Raw genomic sequence first — 10,457 nt, forward strand, 5'->3', positions numbered from 1 at the left:
TCATAAGCGGAAACTCAATGTAATTCATTCGATATGTCCATCCCCTACATTATGAAAATAAGTCGGTTAACAGACTTGTAATATATTATGAAATGATAGTGCGGCTGCCTTCAAACCTTAATTAATGACACTGTCAAATACAAAAAGGGGGTGACATTGAGCCTAAACTCCTGATTACAAAGACTTTATATTATATCAATAATCTCTACAATAAATATATACTCAACAAAGCACCAACTATCAAAGAGTACTGCTCTTATGGCAACTCTATTTGCTTTCACATTGCAGTGACATACTAGAAAGATCAGTAGATATGAAACATGCTTACACATCCTAATGTCTAATATTTTAGCTTCCCAACTATGTTGCCGTCGGAAAATAGATCCGACGACACTTAGTTTCACCCTACCACTAGGCGGCAATGATTATTTGACGAAGTAAGGAACTCGCCGCCTACCCAAAACACACAAGGCACAATAGGTGCCAACACCGACATAAAGCCTAAACCCTTATTCTAGCCAAAATCGAGCCCACAAACGATATCTAAGCCTAGAAGCCTAAACCAGCAAAGGTGTTGTAATCATCCCGACCAGCCCAAGATTGTAACCGAACCCTTACTGCACCGTCTTCCACCCCATCTCCCAGCCACCAGCGTCAACCCACCATCACTCTGCTGTCACCAGATCGCAGCGCCAAACAAACCTCATCCATCCATTGAGACCGACTCGACCTCCATCCAGATCCTAAGATCAAATCAAGATTTACGATACCTGTCACAATTCTTCCTCAAAGCCGTGGTAGCAATGCTACAAGCCTGGTCGTGACTATATGGAAGTGCACAACTCTGATCCATCCATGGAACCACAACCCAAATCTTGGTGCATCCACTTTCTTGAGTAGACCTTGAAAAGAGAAAAAGCCTTTCCTTCCTAATCTTGATTTCTGAGCTCCGGATATGTTAGCAGAAAACCATCCCGTCCAGCCACACTCACCGTACACTAGTGAGGTCGGCAGCCCACGGCCACACCAGTGATGTTTTTTTAAGGGGTAAGAGTTAAACTGCGATCATATTGATAACATTGTCAAAAGGTGGAAGCGTGTTGATATGACCCTTCGGTGCAGATTAGTCTCTGGGTCCAAAAAGCCTTTGAGGATACCGTCATTGATACTCTAAAAAAACATTAATATCATCGTGTCAAGCTAGAGAATGAGTACCCCATAATACAAATCAAACACAGAAAGCTGGAAAAGCAGTCAACTATATTATAAGCTGCAAAACCAAACAAACCTATATTAACAATCATTGTGAAGTGCAATCATATTATTCATTAGCCAAGAAACCTACAAAATAAGGTGACTTGGTTGGTTAAGGTGTTTAACTGACAACTTTGAGGTCATGAGTTCAAACCTCACGACATATGTAGAGTGTGTGAGTTATTAATAAAAAAAAAAATTTTAAAAAAAAAGGAAAAAAAAAAAAGGTAGGTTGAATATAAGGTTTTTTAACTTAGAATTAGAAATTGCACAAGTGAACATTATTTATCATGGCTGGCAATTTTTATGCAAAATGTTGCACAACATGCAATCAAAAATAATATTAAGATCGAATAAAAACCATCATATACTTTTCACCAACAAAAGAATTAATAACGATAACAAAAGCCTTATGTAACATTAGTTGGTTCTTAGAATGGCCCAAGGAAAATCGAAGTTGAGCGTTGTAACATTAGGGTCAAGGCGACGGCAAAATTCAAAAATCTAGGCTTTTTCGCCGTTGCTTATATTTGTGAGGACCATAGGCACAACGGCTTGATCTCATTCTGTGATCGGATAGGGAATCCTAGTCTTGTCTATGGAGACTTTGGTATTATATCTAGCGGTTATGATCTGGTTGTGGCTACAAGTTAGTAGCGGCAGATCAATGTGTGGTAGTGAACCAGGACGAGTAAGTTGACGCCTTTCGTGCAATGACAATGACAAGCGACAATGATTTATATTTCATCAAAGACAATAGCTCAGTCCTTGAGACTTTCTTCAAGTGGTACAACGTTGAAGACCGACTTGTTTCAAGTTTTGAAGTTTGCCCAGCGACGGTGATGGGTGACAAGTGGGGGGGGCGGCGGCGGTTATGAGAGTCATTGTTGGGTTTCATTTGTTTTATAGTGCTTTAGGCTGACCCAATACCCTTCTTTATTCTCTCACTTAGGCTGGGCGCGATTGGCTACGCATGACTCTAATTCAAAGTAGTATATTGCATTGACAAGTACAGGGGTACACACAAGTGGTCTCTTGTAACACCCCGGATCTTATTTGACCCGTTTACTATCATTTGGACTATAAACAAACACAAATTTACTTTTACTTTTGTTTCCGAACTTTTAGGTTCTCCAAAAAGTTGACTTTTTCCTTTGTTTAGAATTTGAGAAAACTTCCTTCATAAAAAATCATGGAGGACGTTAAACCGAGTTCGTGGACACGTGACACACCTAATCGGAGTTCATATGAGCGAGTTGTGGTAAAAAAAAAAAAAAAATTACTATTTCGGGAAACTTTTTCTATAAATAGCAAGGTCACATTCGAACCGCTTCCACCTCGCCTTCACTTTTGTGGCAGTTTGGTGGCTCGAATCGAGCCTTGAACGACGCATCGAGGCACAAACAGTCCGTGAGGACTCATTTTGGCGACCCGGTCATAACTTCCTCCTCCGACCACCGTTTCCGGTGAAACTAATTCTATTTTGTTGGATTTTTCTCACGTAGCAACCCTCCAAAGGGCTTGGATCGATTTGCAACGTGGAAGGAGAATCGATTTATCCAAATTCTAGGGTTTGTGATTTGGGAATTTTACTTCTCGAGGTGATTTATTCTACTTACAGTTAAAATTGATCCTAGTGCTAGTTAAGAAAGTTGTTTAGATTGTTGAGAGGAACATTCTGTCAAATTTTGGTGATCATTGGTGGTGGTCGGTGGTGGACACCTCCTCCACTGCCGACAGTGGACACCGCCGCCACTGCCGGCGGTGCGTGGTGGGCACATGCCGCCGCTTTCGGGGACTTTCCGTAGCTTGTTAGGTAGAGCTTTTTGATAAAAATCCATCAATATGCTATTTGTCGATCTTGGTTAACAGATGGGATCGTTGGGCGATTCCGAAGTTTGGATATTTTTGAATTAATGTTTATGAATTTGTTGTTTGGTTTAGGTCGTTGGTTGGAAACTTCCCTTGACGAAGATCCCCACGCTTGGCACGTCTAGTTTCATACACTGTGAGTGGACTTTTGTTTTTAAAGATTAATGCAGGCGTCTTTGATTTCGAAAATGATTTGAGATTGATTATTGGTTTGAGCTTGTGCTTCTGAAATTGTTTGGTAATAAATGATTTGTGATGTTGGAGTAGTGATATTGATATGATTATTGTTTGAGTTTGAGCTTGATTGTTGATTTGAGAATTTGTTGATTTGTGATTTGAGATATATATTGATCGAGCTTACTAATTATGAAATGTGGAATTGTTAAGTTACTTGGTGTGGTATTGTTGTGACGGTGTGTATGTGTTATGGTTGAGACGTTAGAAGAGAGGGGATGGAGCAACGGTCTCTTAGAATTATAGCGTTGGAAGAGAGGGGATGTACCAGTAGCTATATATATTGTTATGTGTTGAGACGCTAAAAGAGAGGGGATGAACTAGCGATCTCTTAGGATTATAGCGTCGGAAGAGAGGATGTACTGGTAGCTATATATATAGAGTTGTGTGTCGAGACACTAGAAGAGAGGGGATGAACTAGTTGTCTCTTAGGATTGTAGCACCAAAAGAGAGGGGGTGTACTAGTTGCTACATAGATGTGTCGGGCCACTAGAACAGAGGGGATGTACTAGTGGGCCCCAGGAGTTAGACACCAGGAGAGAGGATGAGCTGGTGGCACCAGAAAGAGGGGATGTAATGGTGTGTGCGTATAAGAGTGTCGGTGTGGTCCTGTGAGTTTAGTAGAGTTGTTGAGGTGGTCATGTGTGCGTGTAGGAGTGTCGGTGTAGTCGTGGGTGAGTGGTGGAGGAATTGTCAATAAAGTCATAAGCGAGTGTGATGTAATTGTTGATGTTTGGAATTGATGATTGTTTGATGTGTGGACTACGTTTGATTTCAAAAGAGTGTGTGTGTACATACATATATATATATATATATATATATATATATATATATATATATATATATATTTCTAAACCCGCTTATAAGTTCTCGTATTTAAAAAAAGATTTCTGGAAAGTATGATATGACGTATTTTGTGATTTTATTTGAATTGATCGCATGCTTGATTTTTAAATTATTTAGAAAACGGGAAAGTATTAAAAAAATTGATATTATAATTTCTATTATTTTTGGAAAGATTATTTTTGTCCAATCACTCTAACGTAGTTTCCTGAAATACATGTTTTTCCCTGGGCCGTTCGGTTTTAAATTCCCAGTCTGCAGGTTGTGGTTCGCCTAAATCCTGCGGGGACCACCTGAGGTAAGGTTTGTCTATTTTCATGGGAGGTTATGCCGATTTTTCGATAGAATCTCTTTTGGAGGTGGTCCTCGTAAGATTTATTTGGATTTCATGGTGAAATCAGTGGGTCCTGATATCTCTCGGCTCCAAGCTTACAAGGAGAATGTGAGTTATGGTTATATTTGATAAATTAGCCAATGCTTATCTGCTTTTTTTGGACTATAGTCTTGGTTTAGTTTTGATTGTTCGCTTTACTGGATCTAGGTTGAAATCATTGGCCTACAACCCAATGTTCTAAAAAATGCTAAGCGCTAGTCGGGCGGACAGCCGGCATCTAGTGTCCAGAGGATTAATCGGACGCTTAGGCGCCTATTTTCCATATTTTTTATTTTTTAATAGCAAATAAAATATAAAAATAAATTTATAGAATGCATTATAATGTTCCAAAATAGCAAATATACTTCCAAAATAAATAAAATGGTCAACTACTATTTTCTTAGAAATAAAATTAAAAAAAAACAATTTAAAATAAACAAATTAGATTCTTATGACGTCCTCTGTAGGTCTTTTTGTGTTTAGAAGACTATTGTCGAGGTCATCTTTGCGTTTTGAGTTTAAGTAAGCTTTAATGTGTTTTGATTATAAAAAAATAAAAATAAAAAAGACTAATCGGGCCGCCCAGCCCGCTTAGGCGGCCGTTTTTCTTGCTGGCGCCCAGGTTGAACGATTAATGGGAAATCGAAACGGTGAGCTGACACCTAGCGCCTAGATGGTCCTAAGCGGCGTTTTTTAGAACATTGTTACCACCTGCCCTATTAATGGTTACTATTGTGCGCTAGGGATGCAAGCAAAACCCTTAGTCATGTTTTGCAGGTTGACCAAGCTGGCATTCGTTGGGGTATTCATAGACTTCAGCGTCGACTTTAAGTGTCACCTACCAATGTGAATGAGGTACAATTCAGGAACAAGCATCTCTTTAGCTATCCGCGACTGTATCATGATCAACCATTGTGGAGCTCGGTGTCCTTGTGGAGAGGAGGAAGAGGTTGTGACCAAGGTGATGACTCCACCTCCTCAAGCACCTTCTGTTGTGTTTAGAGGGAATCTGCATACTTCCTTGGTTGCACCAAGGCTCCCTTCTTACCGTTGTTTTAGAAGGAGAAGCGCAGCATTGTTAATCGTCCCTTACCTGAGAAGGAAATCAGTGCCTCAACACCGGCAAGGCTTAGTGGAGTTCGGCGAGGCCAATAAGAGGAGGAGTTGTTTGGTGAGAAGTGCATGCACCAAACATTCTCCGGCTTTGGTTCCTGTTGATCTGCAGCCCTATGTTTGATTCCATCTTTGGGGTCTGATGTTGGTCAACTAAACAATAAGAGAGGAAGACCATGTGGTAGCCGTACCAGACCCCAAAGCAGGTGATAGTGTGAAGTTTCGGACTCCATGGTGTCCAGTTTCGTGGGGTCGAAGTTAGAGACGGTGGTGGAAGCAATCAACTCTCAGGGGTAAGATGGTGCTCTATTTAACCCATGATGTGAATTCCCAAGTTGTTTGTTGGCCGGTACACCATCAGGTCTTTCAACCTCACAAGTTGTTTGGCCACATTGTGAGACAGTTAGGTTTTTTTTCAATTTGTTAATTGTTTTAGTTAGTTGCATACTTTTTTTTTTGACATTCTTTTAGTTACTATTTTAGTTTGCCATCATTCATTTGAGCAGTGGATGTAATGAGTTATCTATAGACTTCTCTAACTTGAGCTAGTAGGCTCGTCATATCAATAGAGATTATGCGTTATTTTAAAATGAATGTTAGAGATCTTCCCAACTATGGCACCCTTTGGGGACGCCGAAGGGAAGCAGCCTAGCTTTCTAGAAAAATGGTATAAAAGGATATATTAAGCTTTTATGTGGGGAGCAAATGGTGGGGAGCAAATTTGCTTCCATTTTATGTGCATTGAGAAAAATGGCACCCTTATATAGCTAGTCTCACCTGTACATGAAGTTAGCTATTGAGAAATTATCATATATACAAAGTAGGACTAATTTTTACCTCCATCAATTTTAGGTCGATCATCATGTTAGTCCTTCTTCTTTCAATTTCATCAAAAACACCCCTTAACTTTCACTTTTCATCAGCCGCGCATATCCAAATCAAATTCTTTTGTCAAGTGATGACTTGATATCAAGAAGAAAGTCAAATTCTGAAAGTTACCTTTCAAACCATTTTTCCCCCATATCGATACACATCTTCGTTCTCATCACAACCCCCTAACCTTAGTGATTTTGGTGGGATTGAATGTAATTTGTCTATTTTTTCTTTTTTCTTTCTTCTTAATATCAAGTCATCACTTGACAGAGGAATTGGATAAAGATTAGAGGTTTGGACATGCGCGGCTGATGAAAATTGGGAGTTGAGGGGTGTTTTTGAAAGAAGAAGGACTAACATGATGATCGACATAAAGTTGATGGGAGTACACTGAAATTAGTTCTACAAAGTATATATATACACCATCTATTTAGGAGGTTATTGATTACTATTAATTTTCCAGACATATATATATTTATTAGTAAATTAAAGGAATAACATGCAAAATGAGGGCGGCAATGTATAAAACAAATCTTCATATTGACTATGTGTGCAGCATGAATGCATGTCGCACTGATGCCATTGGCAGCTCAGGATTTCTATTGCTTTCATTTTGACTAATAACTAACCTGGACAAGATATACACTTTCAAAAAGCACAAAAGATCGAGCTAGCTAGAACTGAACTTGATTAGCTCTAGTCTCCACATTGCCGAAGATAACTTGCATATGTAAAATTATACTAGCGGCTATTTGGTAACTCTGGCCAATATTGGACCGTCAGTTTAATTCATTAGCTCTAGTTAATTAAATAAGTTAACGATTCTTCATTTCTTCTCCAAGATATATACATGTTCACCTATCTGATTATACAACATTGTATATATTAGCTTTAGTCTTCACCTATCCCCTGTTTACTATAAACGATCTTGACTGTTTCAAGGTACGCACCTGAGAAATTAAGCCTATGCATGAAGTCATTTACATAAAGTTAGTGGCATCCCATGACGAAATTCTTAATAGCTGGATTAGTTGGAACTAAACCCTTAATTAATTAATGAAATGGTTCATCAGCTACCTACTAGCTAGTAGTGATGAAAGGCTAACTATATAAACCGTGAACATCTTCCTCAATTCTCATTCTAAAATATCTTTAAGCCATACAAGTTCCAATGGCCAATCTTTGGCCTAGCCTGCTTATTGCCTTGGCAATAGCCTTTCTAGCCAACAGTCATGTAGCTGCTAGTTATGAGACACCATATATTTATGCATCGCCTCCACCACCTTACGTATACAAGTCACCACCACCACCATCTCCATCACCACCTCCTCCTTACCTTTACAAGTCACCGCCACCACCTTCGCCATCTCCTCCTCCACCATACATTTACAAGTCACCGCCACCTCCTTCTCCCAAGTCGTATGTCTACAAGTCACCACCACCACCATCTGATGACAAGCCGTACGTCTACAAGTCTCCTCCTCCACCATCCTCCCCTAAGCCTTACGAATACAAGTCTCCTCCACCACCATCACCGAAACCGTATGTATACAAGTCTCCACCACCACCATCCCCAAAGCCTGCTTACGTGTACAAGTCTCCTCCTCCACCATCCCCTAAGCCGTACGTATACAAGTCTCCTCCACCACCATCACCGAAGCTGTACGTTTACAAGTCACCACCACCACCATCTCACAAGCCGTACGTCTACAAGTCTCCTCCTCCACCATCCCCTAAGCCATACGAATACAAGTCACCACCACCACCACCATCCCCAAAGCCTTCTTACTTGTACAAGTCTCCTCCTCCACCATCCCCTAAGCCGTACATATACAAGTCTCCTCCACCACCATCACCAAAGCTGTACGTTTACAAGTCACCACCTCCACCATCCCCTAAGCCGTACGTATACAAGTCTCCTCCTCCACCATCCCCTAAGTCGTACGAATACAAGTCACCACCACCACCATCTGATGACAAGCCGTACATATACAAGTCTCCCCCACCACCATCATCAAAGCCGTACTTGTACAAGTCACCACCACCACCATCTCACAAGCCGTACGTCTACAACTCTCCTCCACCACCATCACCGAAGCCGTACATGTACAAGTCTCCTCCACCACCATCTCCAAAGTCATACATATACAAGTCTCCCCCACCACCATCCCCGAAGCCGTACTTGTACAAGTCTCCTCCTCCACCATCCCCTAAGCCCTACGTTTACAAGTCACCACCGCCACCATCTCACAAGCCTTACGTGTACAAGTCTCCTCCGCCACCATCCCCAAAGCCGTACATGTACAAGTCTCCTCCACCACCGTCTCCAAAGCCGTACCTATATAAGTCTCCCCCACCACCATCCCCGAAGCCCTACTTGTACAAGTCTCCTCCTCCACCATCCCCTAAGCCATACATATACAAGTCTCCTCCACCACCATCACCGAAGCCGTACTTGTACAAGTCTCCTCCTCCATCTCCAAAGCCGTATGTTTACAAGTCTCCTCCACCACCACCACCAAAGTACTACTACAAGTCTCCACCGCCACCAACTTACTACTACGAGTCACCTCCACCACCCACATACATCTACAAGTCACCACCACCACCATCACCTAAACCTTACGTGTACAAGTCTCCACCACCACCGAAGTACTACTACAAATCTCCACCGCCACCATCTTACATCTACAAGTCACCACCACCACCAGCATACATCTACAAGTCACCACCGCCACCGCATTCTTACATTCACCTACCCGACATTCACATATCACCATTACCATATATCTACAAGTCACCTCCACCCCCGCCTTACATCTATAAATCACCACCACCACCCTCTCCATCACCTCCACCACCTTACATTTACAACTCACCACCACCACCATCTCCCTCACCTCCACCACCATATGTTTACAAGTCACCCCCACCACCATCTCCATCACCTCCTCCTCCCTATGTCTACAAGTCACCACCACCACCCCCATCACCAACTGTTGTTTACTGAACTGATTGAATTTGTGTTCGCATTGTGTAAGTATTGCAACTAACTTTAGAGAGTTTATACCATATCTCTTGTCTTCAAATTTATTTTGTATGATTAGCTATCTATGTACATTGACATACTGTATTGCATATCACAGGTTGTCAATCGGTTAGACAAATTCTTGTTGCAAGAGAGACTTCTATCTTGGCAATACCTTGTTTGCATCTCATCAAATCTAAAATGTGGCCAGAAAAGTGCTCGAGAATAAGAGGCTGCGTTTCAGAATTCTTGCAATTTTATGTATTTTTTTTCTTTTTTCTTTTTTTTTTTTTCTAAATTTGATATATATTACATTGTAATTCTTTATGATGACCATATTGGTTTCATCATAAGTTAAAACTCAATGTACTTAATTGGAGTATACGACCTTTGTTTATTCCCTACATTTTGTGTTAAAAAGTTGAAGTATATGAAAATAAGTCAAGCAGAGACATAGTCTCAGTTGTATTTCTCTTAAAAACTGCAGATCATACTTATTCTGTGTACCGGCGTGCGACTCGTGCGCTTGTAGTGACTGGCTAATAGTCTAATACTCTTTTAATATCCAACAACCTGATGCAACTATGTTTGTATGCTCCGACCTGCTGTCTTTCGATATAAAAGAGACGCAAATATGGTCATGCGCAATGTGAAAATAGACAATTCTTAAAGAATTACTCAGTATTATTTAGTCTAGTGACACGAGTTTCCTTCATAAATGAGAGGTGTGATTAGATAAACTCTAGTCTTTCTTTTTCTTGTAAATGAAGGAGTATATTAAGCCAAAAGGATGAGGGCAAAACCTAGTACAACCAACGCTAGAGGCAAAGAAACTATAGAGTGCAGAACAAAAGAAAACCAAGTCAA

General features: G+C 40.7%; 1 protein-coding gene across 1 annotated transcript in view; it reads left to right on the forward strand.

The window, feature by feature from the left end:
• The window catches only part of LOC101306814, a 10,783-nt gene extending 1,211 nt beyond the window's left edge, over nt 1-9,572 (forward strand). The window contains exon 2 of the mRNA XM_004297991.1: nt 8,184-9,572. Coding sequence (XP_004298039.1) covers nt 8,184-9,572 — 1,389 coding nt within the window. The remainder of the gene's footprint in view (nt 1-8,183) is intronic.
• Nucleotides 9,573-10,457: the final 885 nt, after the last annotated feature.

The sequence above is a fragment of the Fragaria vesca genome, linkage group LG4 (genome assembly GCF_000184155.1).
Source record: "Fragaria vesca subsp. vesca linkage group LG4, FraVesHawaii_1.0, whole genome shotgun sequence".
Lineage (NCBI taxonomy): Eukaryota > Viridiplantae > Streptophyta > Magnoliopsida > Rosales > Rosaceae > Fragaria > Fragaria vesca.